The 25,148-nt window shown below is 36.2% G+C and overlaps 1 protein-coding gene across 2 annotated transcripts in view; it reads left to right on the top strand.

The window, feature by feature from the left end:
* The window catches only part of SPAG16 (sperm associated antigen 16), a gene marked incomplete at both ends in the record, with an annotated part of 879,991 nt that overhangs the window by 540,325 nt on the left and 314,518 nt on the right, over positions 1–25,148 (top strand). For both annotated transcript variants that reach the window (XM_079709890.1, XM_079709889.1), the window contains one exon: positions 2,743–2,869. In XM_079709890.1, coding sequence (XP_079566016.1) covers positions 2,743–2,869 — 127 coding nt within the window. The remainder of the gene's footprint in view (positions 1–2,742; positions 2,870–25,148) is intronic.

Below are 25,148 nucleotides of genomic sequence, written 5' to 3'. Positions count from 1 at the left end.
AGAGAAAAATATAAAGATATAGTGAAAGAATAATTATTTACTAGAATAACAAAAGTCTATGATGGAAATTGCTATCAAGCCATGCCATGGTGAAATTTCTGAACTCCAGTGTTTGCAAAAGAACTGTTAGGGCTATGGGTATAAAAAGCAAATCATCCACAAAGGAAGTTAGGCAGGAAAGGGAAGAGAGATTCGGCTGGCCTCAGACTTTGCCCCTGGTATGAGACAGTGAAACATTCCTCCACAAACATTGGAGGTGAAGAACTGTTGGTCCCAAGATATTACAACCATTCAGAATTGCTCTTGAAGTACTGAATAATCAGGAAAATATATAAAAGTATGGGTTCAGAGGATTAATTTAAATAGATATTAATTGAACACTAGGAGGATGGGAGGCACTGAGCAACACTGGGATTTGTGATTACTGATCATATGTATGTGTTATAATTTTTGACATTGTAAGATTAACAAAATAATTTCAAAAAATTGGTAGGTGAATAAAAGAAAAATGGGAGGAATTATAAACATGTTATAATTATAAACATTTCCTTTTTAAATTTTACTTTCTATAAATGAAATATGACTAAAAATAACATACTTAATATTTTCTTAATGTGAGGATGTTTTTTAGAGAATGATATTTCATAATAATAAACTTGACTTTCTTATATAATTTAATAATTTACTACGTTATATAATATATAATTTTCATTTTTCTATGAAATCAATCTCTCTTTCTCTGTCATAGAGCTATATCTGGAGCAATTACTCTATTAGTTAAAGATGATATGTCAATATAGTGTGCTTTGGAATATAAATGTTTAAAGAAATGTTTTGTACTTATATTTTGAGAATCATTAGAAAACAGCAGGAAAAATTTCTACATAAAACAGTACTTCTTTAAAAATAAAAGAAAATAATTTATCCTGTAAGTTTTAGCACACATCTCAAAAAAATGTCATAAATAAAATCTGAGCATACTTACAAATATCCAAATATATTTTTAAGGGGTCAGGTATTAAATATTTTAGGCTTGTGAACCATATGGTCTCTCATAACTGTGCAACTCTGCTGTTGTCATGGGAAAGCAGTGATAGACATGTGTAAACAAATTGATGTGTTCCAATAAATCATTCTTTGCGAAAATAGGCAGCCAGCCATGGGCCATGGTTTTTGACCCCTGGTATATATTGACCTTTCATCAACCTTAATGATCAAAATATTATCAGCCTCTCTCAGAAATATTAAGATAAAGAAACAGATACAAAATGGCCCTGACTAATGAATTTATTGATTTTATTTCCTTGTTCCTGACATTAATTACTATAATACTTCACTTTGATATGAAAAGTCTCAATCAAGGGGCAAAACTGAGTAACTTACATACGTATCCACATAAATCTTAATATTTTCTAACTTCTCAAAAAAGCCAAAATTTAAGTAAGGAGGAACAAACTTTGCTCCAAACGGTTCTTAGATGTTATGCTCAATTTGACTTCTTCCCTTGCCTTTTACATTTACAACCTTGGTCAGAAATCTCAGATTGTCAAAGCTAGATTGGACCTCTCAGTGCATCAAATTAAGTAATCTCATTCTCACAAGAAGGTCCCCTACTGCCACTGAGGTTAATAACTTCTCTTTGGTAACCCAGGCTACCAGCTCCCATCACAGAGTTTTTCCCACTCCACCATACTGTCACATATGGCATGGCTCAAGCCAGACAGCCATCAGCTGATCAGAGCTTAATGAGCTGGTTATCATACTAGAAATGTACCTATATTGACTCCTCTGTTCTCAGCATTATTTATTATCCTGTTTCTTCTCTATTTTTAAAGTAAGTTTATAAATAAAGTTAATTAAAAGACAATCAAGCATTACAAATGAGAAGTGATACTGCTCTATGAATATATCCTGCTTCATTAAGAAACAGTCCTTTCATAAAATGGCAAAAGACAAAGCTGCAGTTGTCTTTCCTTATGAGTTATTTCTAATCATTTAGATCAGTGGTTCTCAGACTTCTGTGAGTATCAGAATCAACTGGAGAGCTTGTAAAACACAGACTGTTGGGCCCCAGCCCCAGAGTTCCTGATTCAGTGGATTTAGGATGAAGCCCAATTTGCATTTCTGATATGTTCCCAAGGGATGCTGATGCTGTTGGTCTGGGTAAAACACTTTGAGAACCACGGGTTTAGATTTGTTAATTCCCACTTCTGCTCAGGCTCCATCTCAGATCCAGTGAAACAGAATGTCTGGGACTTGAGGTGGAGTATCTGCTAAAAGTATCTCAGGTGATTCTAACATAAAGCCCAAGCAGCTGAGGCGGGGGTGGGGAGGGGGGAGGAAGAGAGACTGAGCAACTTAAAGAAGTTTCTCTGGTCTTCCCATATTATGAAATGTTTTCTTCCTCAGTGTATTCCTTTATGAGATAGGAACAGTTTTTAAGTAGTCATTTCATGATAAGGAATAAATGAGGTAGTATAAAGATGACTTTACCAAGTGACTTTATAAATTGAACATAATTTAAATTTAGTCAGTTTTATGCTGCTAATTCTATAAAGTGCTTAGAATATAAGGTGGTTGTAGAACTCTCCATTTAAAATGTTATTTTTGTACATCTTGCCACTTGTAAAACTACTTTATGCCTCAGATACTTGAACTATCTTTGTTAGCATTATATAGACAGCATAAGAAACATGTAGTGCTAAGTCCTACAGCTTTAACTCTTACTGTTTCTCTATACAGTGAAAGATGCAGATGCACTTTGTATGGACATACAGACTCTGTGAACAGCATCGACTTTCTTCCTTGCTCCAACATTCTTCTCACAGGTTCTGCAGATAAGTCCCTGTCTGCATGGGATGCAAGAACGGTAAGCAAATCATCAACACATTTTCCAATTTTGATAGGTCTAGTTACTCTTAGTCACTTTTCAGGTATTAGGTACAATTTATGAAGTAATTGTACAGGGGCATGTAGGTTAAAAGAATGGTAATAGTTCCTATTTACAAGATCTTGTCTATGTGCTTTTATGTACCCTGCCTCCTAAAAGTAGGACTATAAAAATAATGTAATTACTTCATTAAACATTTAATGCAACAATTTTTTATTGAGATAGACACTGCTGATACATTACATATGACAGGGAAATGTATAATACCTTTCCTTAAGGACTTTGTGGCTTGGAAAGAAAGGAGAAATGAGATTTTAATGCAATGAGGTATGTGTTAAAATGGAAGAGGATACAAGACTCAGGGGAAAAGCAAGAAGGAGAACTCTTATCTGCCTAGAAGGATGTGGATGGCTCCCAAGAGGAGGCTGTGCTTGAGCTGAGATTTGGAGTGTAAGTAGGATATACTAGGTAATCTCGAGAAGGTGGATTCCAGGAAATAGCAGTGCATGTACAAAGCCATAGAAGTATGAGGCTACAAAAGCATATTCTGAGAGTAATAATATGTTTGAATAGAGCTTAAGGAAGGAGGAAGAAAAAACAAGCAAGAGTATACAGATAGACAAGGACAAGATCATTAAGTATCTGATTGAAATTTTATAGTTTTCAGAAGGAGTCTATTAAAGCATGTTAAGCAAACAGGGTAACATAATCAGGTCAGCCTTTCAGAAAGATTAATTTGATAGTAGAGTTAAGGGAGTCATTCTCATATAGGAGGCTTGTACAGTACGCTATGAGCAGATGAGATTTGAACTAGGAGACTGTGAGAATATAAAGGAAAGTATGGATTCACGATAAGGGGTTTAACTCTTACAATTTGAAGAGTGATTGGATGTGGAAATAATGGGAGGAAAGAAAGGGGGTTTAAAGATGAACAACTGTCCCAGTTTATCTAGCTAAGACAGAGTTTTCCTGGGTTGTGGGATTTTTCAGTGTTAAAAGTAGATAATCCTGGGTTACTGTGGCTTCAGAAGTGAATTAGATGTGAAGAAATGGAGATGGAATTTGGGAACTATACTTTCAAAGAATTTGGCTGTGGAGATGAAGAGGAGAAAAGTCTATACCTGTAGGATCCAAATAGAGATCTCCCTTGTTCAAATAGGAGACAGCATGTTTATTTGCTTAACGGTAGGGGAGAGGAAGGGATTAAAGATTCGGGAAAGAGAAAACACAACTAACTGAGCACACACTTTAGTAATTTGAAGCATGCCAAAATATGCAAAACAGAGTCTCCATATTTGTTCTTAGCAACATTTGATGAGGATAATGTAGGAGACTATACTAAAAAGAAAAAAAAATCCATATTTTATGGTTCGTGAGTCAGGAAAGAAATTAAACTTGTAATCTTTCCCATTTATCTTCCCGTATACAAAGCATGATTGACTTCAATAAAGGAATATGATAATGAACATACAGATAGTATGAACAGGGACCCAAGTTCATTATGAGAGGCCCTATTTAGTCCTCTGAGGCAAATTGATTTAGGATAAATAGAGAACAAGGAGACCTTAGGTTCACATATTATAGAAAAACAGCTAATGGTAGAATGACAAATACCTTAGACACAACTTCACATGTTGCAGCATGTCAAGGGGCAACAGTCAAGGGACACTGTGGGAAAAGTGTATCAGCCATGAATTAAGAGTAAAATCAGAATGATTTGTTGTTGGGTAAAAAAAGGTGCCACAACTTCCTCCTTGCTTTAAAATAGCTTAGACCCTGGTACAACAGAATTCACTCCTACTAATGGAGCATCAATGAAAAAGCAAGATTTTCAATGCATTTAGCCTAAATACTTACATGTGAAATGTGTATAAAAGCCATTGGTAAAGGAAAACCCACAGAGAAAATATTAATTTAGTAGTGACCTAAATGTTATGCTCATTTTCTTTTCATATCAGATTTTTTTTTTTCTGTCTCTCAGAGTGCTATAACTGAATGTTATCAGAAAACATGTCTCTTATTTATTTTCTTTCCTGTGAAAAACTGGAGCACTAATGCTTGGAAGTAAAACTGCTCTTACAAAGAGAAGTTGCCTCGTGTATCTGCCTTAAATGCCTAGAGTTGCTTATTGACAGTGGCCTTCCTACCTCTTGTTGGGAACTCCTTGTATACTGGTCTTATTTCCTACAATATGTCCGAGAGCAGGAGAAAAGAGGGATTCAGCACAGCACAGGGCATTTAGCATACAGCAGGATAGCATGTGGATTGAATGTATGTCCATAAAAAGGTTGTATTTCTTTAATCAATATTAATATATATTTTTCAAATTGGTTTTAATGTCAAATTAAAATTTTTATTATTAATATTATGATTACAATTTTATTAGTAGTATGCATGCTAGCTTTATAGACATTAATACTAGGGAAAGGACTCTAAAATACTTCGGTATAAATAAAATGTTGTTCATAAATTATGGTAAATACATGAATGATTAGAAATGAAATTCATTTAATTAGTTTATTTTCTGAAAATATTTCAAACCAGATGTTTAAAAATATATATTTAAATTGGTATCTATATAAAATAGAATTAGCATGTAAAACAAAGTGAAACTCATTTAATTTAGGTTATTAATAATTAGACAATGCAAAGTGTTAATTAAATGTTATTATAAAAGTCTACAAATAATATATGACAACAACTCTAGAATTAAACAGAATCATTTCACTTAAGTTGCGTTAGCAGTTCTGGTGATTTGTTTCAGATCTACCTCATTTTTTTTAAATCACAAAACAAAACAAAACAAAAAAACCTTTAAATAGCCAGATTTTTAAAAATTCTTATTTTATATATAGTTTTTAAAGGGTACATGTTACATGTTGTTTATATAATATGAAATTATTAGCTTTTTTATTTCACAATGATTTGTGAAGAAGTTAAAAATAAATTTATTTTTGTAGTTAAATATTATGAGATGTTGAAAAAAGTAATCAGGATAGCTATAGTTTTTTTCTGTGTAATAGTAAAAACTGTACAACATACTGATATGGATGGTATTATTAGGCTTGTAATATCAGCTACATCTGTAGTATTCTGGTATTCTTCTTTTTTATAACTTTATATTATGTTAATTCCTTGATAAATGGTAAACTGTCAGGTGAAACTGAAAGACTGAACGTAAAATGAGATGAATGACTTCCTTCACAGTAAAGCAAAAGCAGAACATTTTGTCACCTCAGTGTGATCAACTAGTATTGAGACATTTTTAAAAATATTTTTTTGATGAAACATGAAAATGACCAGTGGAGTATATTCCTATAAATTAGTTTTAAACCTCTTTCTCCCATTCCCAAACATATACTAGTCTTAAATCATTAACCTAATCTAACAGCTTATTGTCAAAGATAATGAATGTGGAGACCTCTAAGTCAGTCTCTAAGTCAACTGGACAGATCGACTCTGAATTTTGTGGGAGACAAGGAAAGGAGTATAAATCTTTGTAATTACCAAATGGAGGCTATTAAATAGCTTGCAGTTTGGAAACTCATGAAATTGCTCTGTTTTATAGGACTACATGCAGAGTATTTTTCCTCAAAGTTATGAAACAATAAAATTATTTTATTAAAATTGAAAAAGAAGATTGTAATATTGTTAGAAAATGATGTATAATATAATACATTTAATGAAAACTTATAATGCCCTCTCAAAAAGGGACATGAAAAATTCAAATATACATCAATGATTTGGAAGCCTATTTAAAATAAAGGCCGAGCTTATTAGTCATTAACAAGTCCAATGAAAATATTAAGGCTTTAGAATTTTTTTGAAAAAAAGAAAAAAAAAAGAATGTGCTCACTGTACAGTAAAACATAGAATAGAATGAGTAATACGTCTGTGAGTTCAGAGCTAGGCTGACAAAGATCAGAGTTGCTGACATTTTGCCTCCTGCGATGAATCAGGCACACAGAGTTCATGGCCTGGACTGCCTTTGGTGTCCATGTCTTGCTCCCTAGACTAACTGCAGGCTCTAGTCCAGCATACTGTGTTGTCCCAACTTAGCTGTAGCCAAAAGATCCAGTAACTGATCACTTTGAGTTCCTCTAAAGTGAAAACACTGAGAACTCACCAAAAAAGTTACTCTTGGGTCCTGTGTGGTGCTAACCCATTGTGGACTTCACAGTTCAACCTGCACCCTGCCTAGGCTGTTGTTCTCAGATGCTATCTGGTGAACTCTTAAAGGAGTCTGACAATATTCAGAAGCCCAAATGTGGAAACAAAGGCAAAGATTGTACCTTCTCTCTCTAGGTTTTATTCCTCAGCCACATTCAGCTTAGTAATATTTATTGAAGATCTTTGTGCCAGGCAATATCCTGGGTTCTGGACTGTTGACTGTGACAGAGTCCCTGCCCTCAGTATACACACAGTCTACTAGGGAGCAGACATAAAGAGAAATTATCTTAAAATTAAAGGTAGTAGTTGATATATACTTGATATAAACTCAATGTAACTATAGCTTTGGCTTCTTGTGCCAAAGCTCACTATTCCAAGAGGTGATTTAGTGATAACACTTATTGAATACCTACTGTGTGCCATCACTTTACCTGTAACAGCTATGTAATGCTTAATGGAATCATCATTATCATCTGTATTAGGAACTGAAAAAACAAAGGCTTAGAAGAGTAAAATATGTTGCTCAGATCAGCCAATTGGTCAGTGCAAGAGTCAGGAAGCAGACTGTATACAATTCTGTATTTTTATTTTACGGCCTCTAGTTTTAGTTGGTTCTCACTGGCAATCAGAATAGTGTTAAAATGGCATTTCAGTAAGAAAAGATGATTCAATATGCTTAATTTTCAAAAATATTTGTTTAACACTGTAATTCAATGATTCATTAGTCAGATCTATGCTTGGATTTAACAACTATCAGATGTGCAAATGATCCCTCACAAAGACACAAAACTCTAAAGAAAAAAAGTGCATCATGGTCTGTAGCTATCAATTTGGATAATGGATTTTCAAATTCATCCAGTTATGCAATGGCATTTTTGTTAAAATTTGCTAGGCATTTCTCTCCTCCTGAGGTTGATCAGTTGGTTTTATAAAGTAACTAGAAGTTTTCAAATATTTTAAAACAAAGAAGAAAATTCTTTTCCTACTTTTTAAGAGTTTGACTCAATAACTTTGAAAGGTGGTCACCCTTACATATTGGCAGGGGAAGCACTTCCAAACCATTGTTATCAAATGCTCCATAGAGCAAGTTTCTTTTTAAAATGATTCATTTTTTGTTCACTGTTAAAATGTCACCTTTACTTTGATGGAATGATTAACTTTATTATTATTTTCAAAAATACTTGCTTTATAGTACATGGCTAACAAATGCTTATCAAAACATAAAAGGTCAAGAAATTAGGAATACTTGTATTTTGGGGAAAAAAGCATATGACTCAACTTTAAGGTCAACTTTAAAATACATGCTTTGCTAAAATGTAACAGTGAAGTTCTGTGAAAGTATGAAACATTTTCTTGGACACTGTCTGATTCATTACAAAAGATTGTGAAGATTCTAATCATCAAAGGATCTACTTGAATAAAATTAAGCGACTTAAAAATACTCAGTGTTCCAAACTGCAATAATATGTTGCAGTACACGAAAAAAGCTTCACTGCATTGTTTTCCATATATTGTGATGCACCTTACTTTGGTGACCTCAATTCAAAGACCTTTACAGATGTTATACAAATCCTATGCAAAGCTTACTGCTCCCTCACTAAATAAATGTCAGCTACCATCAGTTATTAAACTCACTACATACTAACCATGTGAAATTAGCCAGTATAGTGCAATGATCTTTTCTTTTGAAAAAACCTTTTCTTTGTTATTTTTTTCTAGCTAAAATACCTCTTCCTCCCTTCAAATGGAGAGTTTACTTCTATTCTTAAAGATTTACGTATCCTTCCCTAAAAAAAGTTCTCCGTTTTGCCCTTGTGGATTAGGTGTCTCAAGAGGCGACTAAGAAAATTTTATACCACATAGAATTTTGCCCTTTTTTGGGGTAAAGTACTTAAAATGTTGAATTTGACAAATGAGGTATTTTTTTCCCACAAAAAGACAAAGCTTACCAATTTGCTGACTTTTTTTGTAATAACTAATGGTTTCAGTAACATGGTACCAGAAGTTATATTTGAGAAATAAATGTGCTTAATTGTGTTTCTATAGAGTCCTTGGCTTAAATCTATGTTATCTTGCATGTATGTCAGACAGTACAGCACAGTAATAGCACACAGCCATTGTGCCTGGATTCAAACCCAAATTCTGCTGCTTATTGGCAGTGTGGCCTTGGCCATAATTGCCTAAAATCTGTGTACCTCAGTTGCCTCATTTGTAAAATAGATAATCATAGTCCCTATCACATAAGGGTATAATGGGGATTAAAGTGCTTAGAAAATTGAAGTGCTTAGAAAATTGACTAATACATGTAAGAACTTAATATATTTTACATATACTTATAGAAACTGTCATATATCATAGTTGTTTACCTACTAATATTTCTGTAACATGAAACTCTGAGCTTTCTTCTATACTTTCACAGCCTTTGGCATAATAGATGATCAATAGTTGTTGAAGGAAGGAAGGAAAAAAGGGAGGAAGGGAGGAAGGGAGGGAGAGACCAAAAATCATATGTTTTGCTTTTTGGGTAAGAAAACATTTTATCTGAAAAAAAAATCACCGTTTTCTAAAAATTAAAAATAAGTATTTTTTAAAAAATAATAAAATAATCATATAGTAAATAAATCAATTTAATATGTTATAAAGTTTCAAAAGATTATTTACCTCCTAAGATGCCACAGTTCTTTTTATATCTCATATACACCATATAATATCTTTGCAGACATAACACAAATACCATCATTCTTTTTCTCTTATCCTTTGCAGTTAATATAAGTAGCATGACAATGGCCAGCAGTGGGAAGACTAGATTTTTGTATCTGGTTGTCAGGCTTTGAAAAAAGTCATATTTCAATAATGGAAACCATGATTAGTAATGACTGTGTATTCCTAACAAACATATGTATAGATTCGTTTTATGGGATTATTTCAATTCTGTAAGAGTTAGAAATAAAGTCATACTTCATGCAGTTTATTTAAGTTGAACCCAATAAAGATGTAGAGTTGAGGTAAAAGAAGGTATAAGAATAAGTAAAATCCCTAACCAGTTGTTTAGGATAAATTGAATATTCTTGGCGAGATAACACTTCACTTTTGTCATGGTTAAGACACTGCTTTGCACTGTCTTATATATTGAATTATATGGATTGGGTTGAATTCAAGGATTAGTGGGAACAATCCAAAGGAAAAATACCAGATATTAACAACTCATCCTTTGAGTAAAAATAACACAGGCTAAATCTTCTCAAAAACATTTTTCCATATACTTGCCCAATTTTTATTTCATGGTTGAAATGGGTTATTTGTATCAATTTTAAAGTATTTATATTATTAGAAGAGAAATAATTATCTAGGAAGGTATGAAATTTAGGTGTGGTAGATTCCTAAATTCAGTTCCTCTTAGGTCATTTAATAATAGCTGAAATAAAAATAATTAGCATTTACTCTGTCAGACATTTTAGACACATGGTTATATTTAATGATCACACAACACTGCAAGTTAGAGAATATTTTCACCATATTATAGCTAAAAAAGCTAACATCTCTGAAGATCAAAGATGTTAAATAACTTTTTCAAAGGTCTACAGCTATAAGTGGTGGTCTTGAGATTGGAAACCTGTTCCTTCCAGCAACAAAGCCCATATCCCTTTACCGCTACATCCTATCTCTATTTTTTTAAATTAATTAATTAATTAATTTATTTATTTATTTATTTTTGGCTGTGTTGGGTCTTCGTTTCTATACGAGGGCTTTCTCTAGTTGTGGCAAGCGGGGGCCAGTCTTCATTGCGGTGCGCGGGCCTCTCACTATCGCGGCCTCCCTTGCTGCGCAGCACAGGCTCCAGACGCGCAGGCTCAGTAGCTGTGGCTCACGGGCTCAGTTGTTCCGCAGCATGTGGGATCCTCCCAGAGCAGGGCTCGAACCCGCGTCCCCCGCATTAGCAGGCAGACTCTCAACCACTGCGCCACCAGGGAAACCCCCTATCTCTATTTTAACATGATATTAAGTAAAACTTGATTATTGAAAGGCATTTGTAAGCATCTGTCTGTGACACTGAGTTTTATGCTGTTCCATATAAAATGAAAAACTTCTAAGTCTAATTCTACCTCATAAGCTTGCCTCTTTTATCATGATGTATGTTCTTAGGGAAGAGTAAAGACGAATGTAGGATAAAACATAATTATTTAGTTTAATATCCTTGTAAGAATCATGTAATATGCTCCAAAGTTAAACAGAGATGTTTTTTCATTCCCTCTTTTGATAATGCAAATGACTGTTTCTTACTTTCATTCAGATTGCCAGTGAAATTATATGGATAGATAATTGGTGGAAGTTAAAAACCAAAGGAGAGGCATGGATATCACCACTTTAGATGTGGTTGAAACTAAGTGTGGTCTCTTGGCAAAAATAAATTTTTGGCCCTATTTGAATTGAATAAGATATGGGATTATCATGTAAGAATATTGAGGGTAACTTAATCGTAGAATGTGTTTGACCAAAAGGAAATACCTGTGCATTGCATTCAGCCCTTTCTGCCTTAAATAGAGTATAGAGAAAAATATAGACTTTGAAATCAGATAGAATGGAGTTTGAATCTAGGTTCTGTGACTTCCCGGTTGTATATAGTAAGGTATGATATTTAATATCTGTAAAGTTCAGCATTCTCTTTTTTAAATAGAAATAAATAAATCACAGTGTTAACACTGGGAGTATGTATTTGGAAGTCAAAAACGAACAGTTATTTTTTCCTATGTTGGTAGCTAGTGGCGAGTCCTCTCATGATTTGTGGTTATGTCTCTTTGGTTGATGAGTTAAATGATGCTTAATGAAATTGAACAATTCCATTGCAGATTGCTTCACCCAGTGTTTTGTCTGTTGCTGTCACTTTCAAGAATTCAGTGACTGTATTTCATTGCATCAATTTGTAATTCAACGTCCGAATAATGTTCATTTGACCTATCTTGTCCGTAGTCCCCTAATTGCAGTTCAACATATAGAAAATACTTAAGAATAATCTTGTCACTTGGTATTTATTCTTTTATACACTCAACCCATTGAAGCTTCAATAGTGATGGCTTGTCTGTACTTCAATATCATCTTAACTTTTAATTCATTGTGGCACTACATGTCAATTATAATCTTAAGGTAACATTGATGAAACTAGAAATTAAATGCAGCATTTTTGGCAACTGTTTCTGGCATCCTAGTGTGGCTGTGATCAGTGTAAAGTAAAGCTACATCTCTTGCTATGTAGATCTACAGTGCCAGAAAATTATTAATGATTAATTAAAGTATATTTCTAATGAATAATCATAAACGCTCCATGTAATCATTTTTACCATTAATTATACTAAAGCCTTTCATTCAATAAAGGAAATACTGAAAGAAAAAAAAAGAGAGACAAGCTGCCTTGTGTGTATCCCCCTTTACTCATCACATACCACAAATAATCTGGATTCTTAGTAAATGGAGGTAAATTCAGACACATCAGTTTGCGGCAGTTATGTATTCTATATTTAAAGGCAAAAAGTCTCAAATATAGCCCTACAACAAAATGAAATTATGGGATCCTCTATAAATATTGAAATGGCCATTTGTTGTTTATTTGACTGCCTGGCATCCAAGAAATATTCTCTTCAGAGGGGAAACCGGTAATGTATGAAACTTGGTAGGAGGCAGGGCTCAGGAGTTCTGGGGTTTTCTGTTTTGTGGTTTCTAGGAAATTAGCATAAGGATCTACCCATTTAGAACTTCGAATTTGAAAGAAGTAATGCAAAGACAGAGGATCAGGTAGGAAATTCTGGTTGCAGTATTGTTTAGAGTCCACATATACAAAAAACAGTGTCCTGACCAGACTTTTCCTATCAGGTATTTGACAAGGTTATTGTTACTTACTTTTCTTTGGTTCTTAGATTTTTTTCCAAATCTTATAAAAGTTTTCTCTATATTTTTTACATGTGTGGATATAATTAGCAAACTAAGTTTCTGTTGCTTATATTCAAAACCCAAATGGTACAAAAAGATTAAAGATGGTCTATTAGATACTGAGTGAATGCAAAAAGAAAGCAACGATAATCAACAATAAAAAGGAACCCATGAACCACAGTATTTATAAAGACCTATAAACCAAAGAAAAATCCTCAGTACTTAAATATGTGTATGCATGTATTTTCATCCTAAATTACTCATGAGTCAAAGAGTAACAAATTATTAAAATAACAATAAGGAATTTATTTCATGATAAAATTCATGAGCAACAATCAAAAATATACTTAGAAGAAATCATAGTCTTAAATGCTTTCATTACTGCTCAAGAAAGTCTAAAAATGAAAAAGTTACTTCACAATATTAGGGATAATACAATAAATTTAAACAATAAATTTAACTAAAATGAAAGCAAATAGAGAGTAATATTAAAGCACAATTTAATGGGGGGGGAGAAAGAATTTGTTGCTGTGAAAATTTTTTTTGGAAAAATCAATAACAAACCATACTTAGACCTGCTTTGTCTTTGCCTCACTATTTTTTATCATCTTCTTATAATTTATACTCTTTCAATAATATACAACTCTGTGTGTGTGTATGTGTGTGTGTGTGTGTGTGTAAAACAAATATACTGCCAGTTACTTGTTCAACAAGGATGGATTTATTTGGAATCATCAGAGAATTACAATTGGTGTGTGCAAGCAAGGGAAAGAGAACAGTTTTATAAAGGGGAAAGGAAGTTGGGAGGGATATAGTAAACAAAGAGTCCATGGCTTTTCATAGGCTGCGTCCCTTCCAGGAATGGAGAGAAGACTTTCTTCATCCTGTTGGGCTCTGCTATTATCACAGGGTGTGAGACCTCAGTTCTGGTCTCCCAACTATATTTAATTGAGATTTCTGTTATTAAATTTTTATATTTTTCCCTTTTGATCAAGTGCTTTCTCTGAAACCACTGCTGATCAAGAGTCAGGTTTAGCAATTGCATAATCTGCTTTTCACAGATTTCCAGAGAATCTTTACTTTTAGGTCACCAAATGATGTGCCGTTTCAGTTAGGGTTCAGTGCTTTCCTTAGGTATGTCACATGAATCCAAAAGTCTGTTCCTTAGAGTTGGATTGCATAAAGGTTGCTTACTAGTATCTGATAGGAACCTTTCAAATGAAGTAGAAGAGAGTCTTTCTGGAGGTATCTTTTCTAGTAGATTAAATCTCCAGGTTGCAAGGTGTAATGCTTACTGTCTTTGTCTCCTGAGAGTGCACTGTGAAGACATTGTTCCAGTAGATCAAGTTTATTTTTAACAGAAACAATTATTCCTTTGTTATATTGGAATATCTCTCCTTTTATCAGTTGTGAGTCAAAAGAGGCAGAACTCAAGTGCATTGGTGTCCTGTGACTATCTCAAGCGTGAAAGTTTATAAGTTTTAAAAGGGGTGGAACTAAGATTTAGAAAGATCAACAGTGATGCTTTTGTCCCAGGTATTTGGAGGACCTCTACAAATTTTGCCAACTGAATCTTATTTATTTTTTTAAAGATCTTTATTGGAGTTTATTTGCTTTACAATGTGTTAGTTTCTGCTGTATAACAAAGTGAATCAGCTATATGTATACATATATCCATATATACCCTCTCTCTGGCTTCTCCCTCCCAGCCCCCTATCCCACCCCTCCAAATGGTCACAAAGCACCGAGCTGATCTCCCTGTGCTATGCAGCTGCTTCCCACTAGCTATCTATTTTACATTTGGTAGTGTATGTATGTCAATGCTATTCTCTCACTTCATCCCAGCTTACCCTTACCCTTCCCAGTGTTCTCAGGTCCATTCTCTACGTCGGCGACTTTTTTCCTTTCCTGCCCCTAGGTTCATCAGGACCATTTATTTTTTCTTAGATTCCATATATATATGTTAGCATACAGTATTTGTTTTTCTCTTTCTGACTTACGTCACTCTGTACGACAGACTCTAGGTCCATCCACCTCACTACAAATAACTAAATTTCATTTCTTTTCTTTTTTTTTTTTTTTTGGTGGTATGCGGGCCTCTCACTGTTGTGGCCTCTCCCGTTGCAGACCACAGGCTCCGGACGCACACGCTCAGCGGCCATGACTCACGGGCCCAGTAGCTCTGCGGCATGTAGGATCTTCCCGGACCGGGGCACAAACCCGTGTCCCCTGCATCGGTAGGTGGACTCTTAACCACTGCGCCACCAAGGAAGCCCAATTTCATTTCTGTTTAAGGCTGAGTAATATTCCATTCTATATATGTGCCACATCTTCTTTATCCATTTATCTGTTGATGGACACTTAGGTTGCTTCCATGTCCTGGCTATTGTAAATAGTGCTGCAATGAATATTGTGGTACATGTCTCTTTTGAATTTTGGTTTTCTCAGGGCATATGCCCAGTAGTGGGGATTGCTGGGTCATATGGTAGTTCTATTTTTACTTTTTTAAGGAACCTCCATACTGTTCTCCATAGTGGCTGTATCAATTTGCATTCCCACCAACAGTGCAAGAGGGTTCCCTTTTCTCCACACCCTCTCCAGCATTTATTGTTTCTAGATTTTTTGATGATGGCCATTCTGACTGGTGTGAGGTAATACCTCATTGTAGTTTTGATTTGCATTTCTCTAATGATTAGTGATGTTGAGCATCCTTTCATGTGTTTGTTGGCAGTCTGTATATCTTCTTTGGAGAAATTTCTGTTTAGGTCTTCTGCCCAGTTTTGGATTGGGTTTTTTGTCTTTTTGATACTGAGCTGCATGACCTGCTTGTAAATTTTGGAGATTAATCCTTTATCAGTTGCTTCATTTGAAAATATTTTCTCCCATTCTAAGAGTTGTCTTTTCATCTTGTTTATGATTTCCTTTGCTGTACAAAAGCTTTTCAGTTTCATTAGGTCCCATTTGTTTATTTTTGTTTTTATTTCCAATTCTCTAGGAGGTCAAAAAGGATCTTGCTGTGACTTATGTCATAGAGTGTTCTGCCTATGTTTTCCTCAAAAAGTTTTATAGTGTCTAGACTTATATTTAGGCCTTTAATCCATTTTGAGTTTATTTTTGTGTATGGTGTTAGGGAGTGTTCTAATTTCATTCTTTTACATGTAGCTGTTCAGTTTTCCCAGCACCACTTACTGAAGAGGCTCTCTTTCCTCCACTGTATATTCTTGCCTCCTTTATCAAAGATAAGGTGATCATATGTGCGTGGGTTTATCTCTGGGCTTTCTATCTTGTTCCATTGATCTATATTTCTGTTTTTGTGCCAGTACCATACTCTCTTGATTACTGTATCTTTGTAGTATAGTCTTAAGTCCAGGAGCCTGATTCCTCCAGCTCTGTTTTTCTTTCTCAAGATTGCTTTGGCTATTTGGGGTCTTGTGTATTTCCATAGAAATTGTAAAATTTTTTGTTCTAGTTCTGTGAAAAATGCTGCTGATAGTTTGACAGGGATTGCATTGAATCTGTAGATTGCTTTGGGTAGTAGAGTCATTTCCACAATGTTGAGTCTTCCAATCCAAGAACATAGTATATCTCTCCATCTGTTTGTATCGTCTTTAATTTCTTTCATCAGTGTCTTATAGTTTTCTGCATACAGGTCTTTTGTCTTCTTAGGTAGGCTTATTCCTAGGTATTTTATTCTTTTTGTTGAAATGGTTAATGGAAATGTTACCTTCATTTCTCTTTCAGATTTTTCATCATTAGTGTATAGGAATGCAAGAGATTTCTGTGCATTAATTTTGTATCCTGCTACTTTACCAAATTCATTGATTACCTCTAGTAGTTTTCTGGTAACATCTTTAGGATTCTCTATGTATAATGCCATGTCAACTGCAAGCAGTGACAGTTTTACTTCTTTTCATATTTCAATTCCTTTTATTTCTGTTTCATCTCTGATTGCCATGGCTACAACTTCCCAAACTATGTTGAATAATAGTGGTGAGAGTGGGCAGCCTTGTCTTGTTCCTGATCTTAAAGGAAATGGTTTCACTTTTTCACCATTGAGAATGATGTTGGCTGTAGGTTTGTCATATATGGCCTTTATTATTATCATATAGGCATAGGCTCCCTCTGTGCCTACTTTCTGGAGGGTTTTTGTCATAAATGGGTGTTGAATATTGTCAAAAGTTTTTTCTGCATCGATTGAGATTATTATATGGTTTTTCTCCTTCAATTTGTTAATGTGGTGTATTACATTGATTGATTTGCATATATTGAAGAATCCTTTCATTCCTAGGATAAGTCCCACTTGATCATGGTGTATGATCCCTTTAATGTGCTGTTGGATTCTGTTTACTAGTATTTTGTTAAGGATTTTTGCATCTTTGTTCATCAGTGATAGTGGCCTGTAGTTTTCTTTTTTGGTGACATCTTTGTCTGGTATCAGGGTGATGGTGGCCTTGTAGAATGAGTTTGGGAGTGTTCCTCCCTCTACTATATTTTGGAAGAGTTTTAGAAGGATAAGTGTTATCTCTTCTCTAAATGTTTGATAGAATTCATTTGTGAAGCCATCTGGTCCTGGGCTTTTGTTTGTTGGAAGATTTTTAATCACAGTTTCAATTTCAGTGCTTGTGACTTGTCTGTTTATATTTTCTATTTCTTCTTGGTTCAGTCTCGGAAGGTTGTGCTTTTCTAAGAATGTGTCCATTTCTTCCACGTAGTCCATTTTATTGGCATATAGTTACTTGTAGTAATCTCTCATGATCCTTTGTATTTCTGCACTGTCTGTTGTTACTTCTCCTTTTTCATTTCTGATTCTGTTGATTTGAGTCTTCTCCCTTTTTTTCTTGATGTGTCTGGCTAATGGTTTATCAATTTTGTTTATCTTCTCCAAGAACCAGCATTTAGTTTTATTGATCTTTGCTACTGTTCCCTTCATTTCTTTTTCTTTTATTTCTGATCTGATCATTATGATTTCTTTCCTTCTACTAACTTTGGGAGTTTTTTGTTCTTCTTTCTCTGATTGCTTTAGGTGTAAGGTTAAGTTGTTTATTTGAGATGTTTCTTGTTTCTTGAGGTAGGATTGTATTGTTATAAACTTCCCTCTTAGAACTACTTTTGCTGCATCTTATAGGTTTTGGGTTGTCATCGTGTTCATTGTCATTTGTTTCTAGGTATTTTTTGATTTCCTCTTTGATTTCTTCAGTGACCTCTTGGCTGTTTTGTAGTGTATTGTTTAGCCTCCATGTGTTTGTATTTTTTTACGTTTTTTTCCCTGTAATTAATGTCTAGTCTCATAGCGTTGTGGTCAGAAAAGACACTTGATAAGATTTCAGTTTTCTTAAATTTACCAAGGCCTGATTTGGGACCGAAGATATGATCTATCCTGGAGAGTGTTCTATGAGCACTTGAGAAGAAAGTGTATTCTGTTGTTTTTGAGTGAAGTGTCCTATAAATATCAATTAAGTCCATCTTGTCTAATGTGTCATTTAAAGCTAGTGTTTCCTTATTTGTTTTCATTTTGGATGATCTGTCCATTGGTGAAAATAGTGTGTTAAAGTCCCCTATTATGATTGTGTTACTGTCGATTTTCCCCTTTTATGGCTGTTAGCATTTGCCTTATGTATTGAGGAGCTCCTATGTTGGGTGCATAAATATTTACAATTGTTATATCTTCTTCTTGGATTGATCCCTTGATCATTATATAATGTCCTTGGATTTATCCTGTATGGGACTCTCTGTGCTTCCTGGACTTGATTCACTATTTCCTTTCCCATGTTAGGTAAGTTTTCAACTATAATCTCTTCAAATATTTTCTCAGACCCTTTATTTTTCTCTTCTTCTTCTGGGACCCCTATAATTCGAATGTTGTTGTGTTTAATGTTGTCCCAGAGGTCTCTGAGATTGTCCTCAATTCTTCTCATTCTTTCTTCTTTATTCTGCTCTGTGGTAATTATGTCCACTATTTTATCTTCCAGGTCTCTTATCTGTTCTTCTGCCTCAGTTATTCTGCTATTGATCCCTTCTAGAGAATTTTTAATTTCACTTATTGTGTTGTTCATCATTGTTTGTTTGCTCTTTAGTTCTTCTAGGTCGTTGTTAAAATGTTTCTTGTATTTTCTCCATTCTGTGTACAAGATTTTGGATCATGTTTCTTATCATTATTCTGAATTCTTTTTCAGGTAGACTGCCTATTTTCTCTTCAATTGTTTGGTCTGCTGGGTTTTTACCTTGCTCTTTCATCTGCTGCATATTTCTCTCTCTTCTCATTTTGTTTAAGTTACTTTGTTTAGGGTCTCCTTTTCGCAGGCCACATGTTCGTAGTTCCCATTGTTGTTGGTGCCTTCCCCCAGTGGGTGAGGTTGGTTCAGTGACTTGTGTAGGCTTCCTGATGAAAGGGAATGATGCCTCTGTTCTGGTTGGTGTGGCTGGATCTTGTCTTTCTGGTGGGCAGGGCAGTGTCCGGCAGTGTGTTTTGGGGTGTCTGTAAACTTATTATGATTTTAGGCAGCCTCTCTGCTAATGGGTGAGGTTGTGTTCCTGTCTTGTTAGTTGTTTGGCATGGGGCATCCAGCTCTGGAACTTGCTGGCCGTTAGGTGGAGCTGGGTCTTAACATTGAGACGGAGATCTCTGGGAGAGCTCTCACTGATCGATATTACGTGGGGCTGGGAGGTTTCTGGTGGTCCAGTGTCCTGAACTCGGCTCTCCCACCTCAGAGGCTCAGGCCTGACACCAGCCCAGAGTGCCAAGACTCTGTCAGCCACACGGCCAGGTACGTGGGGATTTTCTTGCCTTTTGGGAAGCCTGAGGTCTTCTGCCAGTATCCAGTAGGTGGCCTGTAGGCATCATTCCATGTGTAGATGTATTTTTGATGTATTTGTGGGGAGGAAGTTGAGCTCTACGTCTTACTCCTCTGCCATGTTGAAGGTCCCCCTGCAGTAGGAGACTCCACTGAAGATGCCAACTTCTGCAAGAGCTAGAGGTGCAGAGGCATTTTTTTCAGATGGTTTGCAGCTTGCTTTTTTATCTTCTTTTTCTTTGTGCTTTGTCTAGTTTCACTTGTTCACAGGGTGCTTCATGCAGTGGCCTCACACCTGGCACTTCAGATAAGAGTTCACAGCAGGCTCTTAATTTCAGAATCTTAATGTGCTGGTTGGAATTAGCTGTATCTTTAGAGAAGTGCCTGATATTGACCATGTCCTCCTTTGGAGAGACTTCCTAGTTTGTTGGAGGCATCAGCAAGATGTCTTGTCATTCTTGTTTTAATCCTTTGTGCTTAGTCTTGGTTCACTTGCCCATAGGGGGCTGAAAGTAAATGCCTTGCCCCAGGCACTTGGGACCAGAGTTCCTAATGCTGACATCTCAGCTCCCGGCCATGCAACTGCCAGTTGAATCTTAATAATTCTATTAGTGCATTTGACTGATCCAGAGGATTGAGTTTGGTAAGCACAGTGAAAGTGGTGTAAAACTGGCCAAACAGCACAGACTTGTTGAAGTGCCTGACTAATAAAAGGGGTCCCTTGATCACTATGCAGTTCAAGGAAATTTCCCCAGGTAGGGATAATTTTTTTTTTTTCAAAATGACTTAAGCCACAAAAGAAGCAGTAGCCTGTCTGCAAAAGAAGACTTAAGTCCAGTCTGAAAACATACAGACAGTGACTAAAACATATTTATATCCAGAGGCAGAGAAAGTTGCATGATGTCTATTGCCATAACTCTACTGGTCCATTAGGCAGTCTGGGGGAAGTATAAACAGGCTTTCCTGGGTTGTATTTTGGACAACTGGGTCAAGTGAGATTGGCACTTTTTGTGGCCTTGTTCATGTTTCCCCCACCAATATTGATTTATGAATATCATTGTGTCAGTAGACCAATGGTGTAATGCATGTACAGTGGTGAAAGAGTGGGAATTTTAGAGTCTCTGGTAGGAATGGGTTTTTATTTGGTTCAAACCAGAGCTTTTTCTTTTTATCAAACTTGAATTTGATAAATTTGTTGAATTTCCAATCTTGTTTTTTCCTTTTCTGAAGCCAATTGTTGGCTGCTATAGCCAGTTTTTCTAAGTTATCACTTGGTGAAATATCCCATCAGACCATAACAGAAGTTTGGCTGCTGTTAGTCCCTTTAAGAGCAGAATTCCTTGCTAAAATGTCAGCAGGATGATTTCCCTTAGCTTCCAAAGAGCTTCCCTTAGCTTCTGGGCTTGAATGCCCCAGAATCTTAATAATGACTAAGTGGCAGGTAGAATTAATATATCCAATAATTCCTGAATATAGAGGCCATTTTTTATGTTATTTCTGCTGTAGGTGAGGAAGCCACAACATTCCAAAATCATGAGCTACTCTGAAAGCACATCTACTATCAGTATAAACATTGACAGTTTTGCCACTGGCTGCAGTACATGATCATATAAAAGTGTACAGTTCAATCTGTTGGACTAAAGTAGCCATAGGTAAAGGTGCTGCTTTAACAACATCAAAAGGAGTTGTAATAGCATACCCAGCATAATATTTGCCTCTGTCTTCTTTTAAATAAGAACTATTAATGAACCATGAGAAGTCAGCATTACCCAAAGTAAGTTCTTGTAGCTCATCATGAGGAATCAGGTGATCTAGCAGCATTAAAGAATTGTAAGGGATTTTGTTGGTGATGGAGAGGAGAGGAGTAGCAGGGTTAAGATTATTACAACATAAAAAAGTGATGTGAGAAGCACTTAATAAAAGGACTTCATAAGAAGTGAGGCAGCTGACGGAGAAATGTTGAATGTGATGAGAAATCAGGAGGGCTTCTGCTGGATGAGGTACAGAAATGGTTAAAGTGGATCCCAACAATTTTCTTTTTGAACTTAACCAAAAGGGCAGTGGCTGTAATGATTCTAAGGCATGGGGGGATGTCCCTGTGCCAGAGGGTCTGGTTGCTAGCTATGGGTTAATCGTGGTCCATGTGTTTTTAGGTGAGTACTTCAAGGGCATTCCCTTCCTTTTCAGATACAGAAAGGAAAAAAGGGAATCTGATAATTGAGATGCCCAAGGGCAGGTGGGTCCATCAAACTCTCCTTTAAGGCCTTAAAAGCCTTAATGTTGTCTCATTCTTCCCATACAATTGGGTTGGAGTTGTTGTTGTTTTTGAGTAAAACAGATAGAGATATGGCCATAAGAGACAAATTTGGAATCCAGTTTCAGCAGTAACCAACAAGCCCAAGGAAACCTCACAGGTGGCACTTAGTTTTGGGTTTTGGGAAATTTGGGATGTAATGAAGTCTGTTTGGGTAGCCCTTGTACTGATATCAAATGCCCTAAGTATCAAACCTGGGTTTGAGCAAATTGCATTATTTCTTTGATGACTATATGTCCCTTTAAGGCTAAACACTTTAGCAAGTGGATGCTATCTTTCTGTGAGGAGGCTTGAGAAGGAAAGCAAAGAAGCAAATCATTCACTTATTACAAGTAGAAATTCTTGGGAACTTGATGTCATCCAGATGAGCCTTCAGGATTTGTGAGAAATAAGAAGCACTCTCAGTATAATCCTGAGACATTACTGTCCAGGTGCACTTTTTTCTTCCCAAGTGCAAGCAGAAAGGTATTGGCTAACTTCAGCAATTGGAGTACTAAAGAATGCATTGCATAAATCAATTTCCCAGTTGTAATTCTAGAAACCTTTCAGGATTTCCCCAAGTATCAGTTTTTATCCAGTGTTGGGCCTGACCTTAACCAACAAGTGTATGAAGAAGATGCTATAAGTCAGAGAAACCAGGTTGATAAACTTGAATGACTATATTAAATTCCTCAGCAAATCTGTGAGGACCTTTGGTTACTTTGGGAAAATTGTTGACTATGACTTACAGTTCAGCTTTAGCCCAAGGAGTATAAGAAATTAAGAGTTAACTTCTGAATCCTCAGAAGGCTTAATTTTAAAGAGACAGTTTCTGCTAAGTTCAGAGGAAAGGAAGTAGAAGAGTTTCAGAGAAATGGGGAAGTTTGGAAAGATAATTCATGTGGGTGAACTGAGGGTATAGAGGAGGTAAAGGCAATATAGAAGGGAAGGAGAAAGAAGGTGCCAGAGGTGGAGCCAGAGACAAAAAAGCCAAGGTAGAAGAGCCTGAGGCTTCAGGAGCCATTTTATCATTCTTTAACCCTCTGTTTGCCTCAGTTAATCTTAACATTTTATTTTGCACAGAGGTAGTTTTAGGCTCCTGATAATGTTGTGGAAGGCTCAAAATACCAATTGAAAGAGGCATTCCATTCAGTTCTGGAAATTTTTATACTATTACAGTCCAGTTTGCTTTTTAGAAAATGAAGTTTGGAGATTTCAAAAATTCCTCATAATGGCCATTGATATTCTAACTTGTCTTTGGTCAGAGTGGTCCATTTAATTAGAAATGTGCATGAAGAAGGACTGAAGTTTTTAAACATGAAATCAGCTAGAGTCCCTTGTAGGCATGATACCCTCAACATATTTAGATAACTGGAATCTCATTTCTCAGAGGTTTTTCTCTAGACTAAAAGGACAATTTTGAAACAGATTAAGTGGCATGCACCTCAAACAGTTCAGTTCAAACAGCTTGCAAACCAAAGAGCCTGCAGACCTAATATCAACTAGTTCTAAGGAAACAGCTTGTTCCTGGAGGAACCAGGCTGAGGCCTCTCAACCAGTTCCCATGAATAGCTTCTATTCCAAAGGAATGGGCAAATGCTAAAAATTGGCACAATTTTAGTGAAACAATCTGGCTTCCAAAGGAATGGGCCAAAGACTTCTCAGCCAGTTTCATTTGAAACAGTTATTTATTTAAATCAACACTAAAGAGCTTCCCTGGTGGTGCAGTGGTTGCGAGTCCGCCTGCCGATGCAGGGGACACAGGTTCGTGCCCCGGTCCAGGAAGATCCCACATGCCGTGGAGCGGCCAGGCCCGTGAGCCATGGCCGCTGAGCCTGCGCGTCCGGAGCCTGTGCCCCGCAATGGGAGAGGCCACAACAGTGAGAGGCCCACGTACCGAAAAAAATTTTTTTTAAATAAATAAATAAACACTAAATATACAAAGGTTTCTATCCATGACTTATATCTTTCAAGTAAATTCATTTCTGCAAGTGTTCCCTGAACAGTTCTGTGTTCAAAGATGATGTACTACACTGAGTCAGCCTCCAAAATAAAGCTAGGAGACTGTAGTAAATGCTGTTGGTGCCTTGCCCCATAACCTTGCATTCACCTGTAGCCCTGCTGGACAGGTCCCGGGCCATTATGAACTTCCCACCTCAAGGGCTCACAGCTACACCTTTCTGAAGTTTCCTTCCCTGAGGGCTCTTCTTAGATGCCACAACTTACTAGGCTCAAGTGTGAGGAAGTTAGTGCCTCCAGGGACAGATGAAGTAAGTGGATAAACAGCTCAGCATTCTTACCCCTCCCTACAGTGTTACAGTTGTGAAGCATGTTTTATATGGTTCCTCACAGGGTCTTCAGCGAGCCCTAGTTCTAGCTGCTCATAGTTTATGGCTCATAGAGCTTTCTCTCTTCTTTGTTTCACTTTTCCCACTCCCTTGCATGTGCTTTCTAGGTTCACTTCCCAAATAAACGACCTTCAAAGTATTTGTCTCAGTGTGTGTTTAGGGGGCCCACATCAAGCCAGGTGCAGACCCTTGAATCAAGTTGCTTGTGTCTGATTGACAAAGCAAAATATCCAGGAACATTCCACAGGAATTAGGCAAAGGTGAGCAGTGACCCTTTTGGCTTTACTTGACTCCTCTTTGTCCTTGTGGGTGTCATTTCTTCCAGCATGACAGAAACAAAGGATCTTAAAGAGCTAGTGAGCTCTGTGTGTCCACCTACCAATGCACTGTTAGTGTTAACATATTTTACAGTGGTGAATCTGGTGCTACTTCCATAATTAATCATTTTTGTCAATAGTTACAAGTGAATACAGCCATGAAATGCAGAATGAATAACGGGGAGCTGAAAATTTATGGGCATGCCAAGGAGATATAATGATCACTTGTATTAGTAACAGAGAAGCAGGAATACAGCTGCTTGGAGCCAGGGCCAGAATGGAGAACAAAAAGGAGATTTTGCCAGAGGACTATGTGTTTCTACCATCTAGAGTAAAGCTAGGGAGAATTTAAAGTGTCATAGTCATCTGGAAGTCACAACTGGATTCACAGTTTGACTGAATTCTGGGAAAATCATA

The sequence above is a fragment of the Hyperoodon ampullatus genome (genome assembly GCF_949752795.1).
Source record: "Hyperoodon ampullatus genome assembly, chromosome: 8".
Lineage (NCBI taxonomy): Eukaryota > Metazoa > Chordata > Mammalia > Artiodactyla > Ziphiidae > Hyperoodon > Hyperoodon ampullatus.
This window is presented reverse-complemented; position numbering and strand designations above follow the sequence as displayed.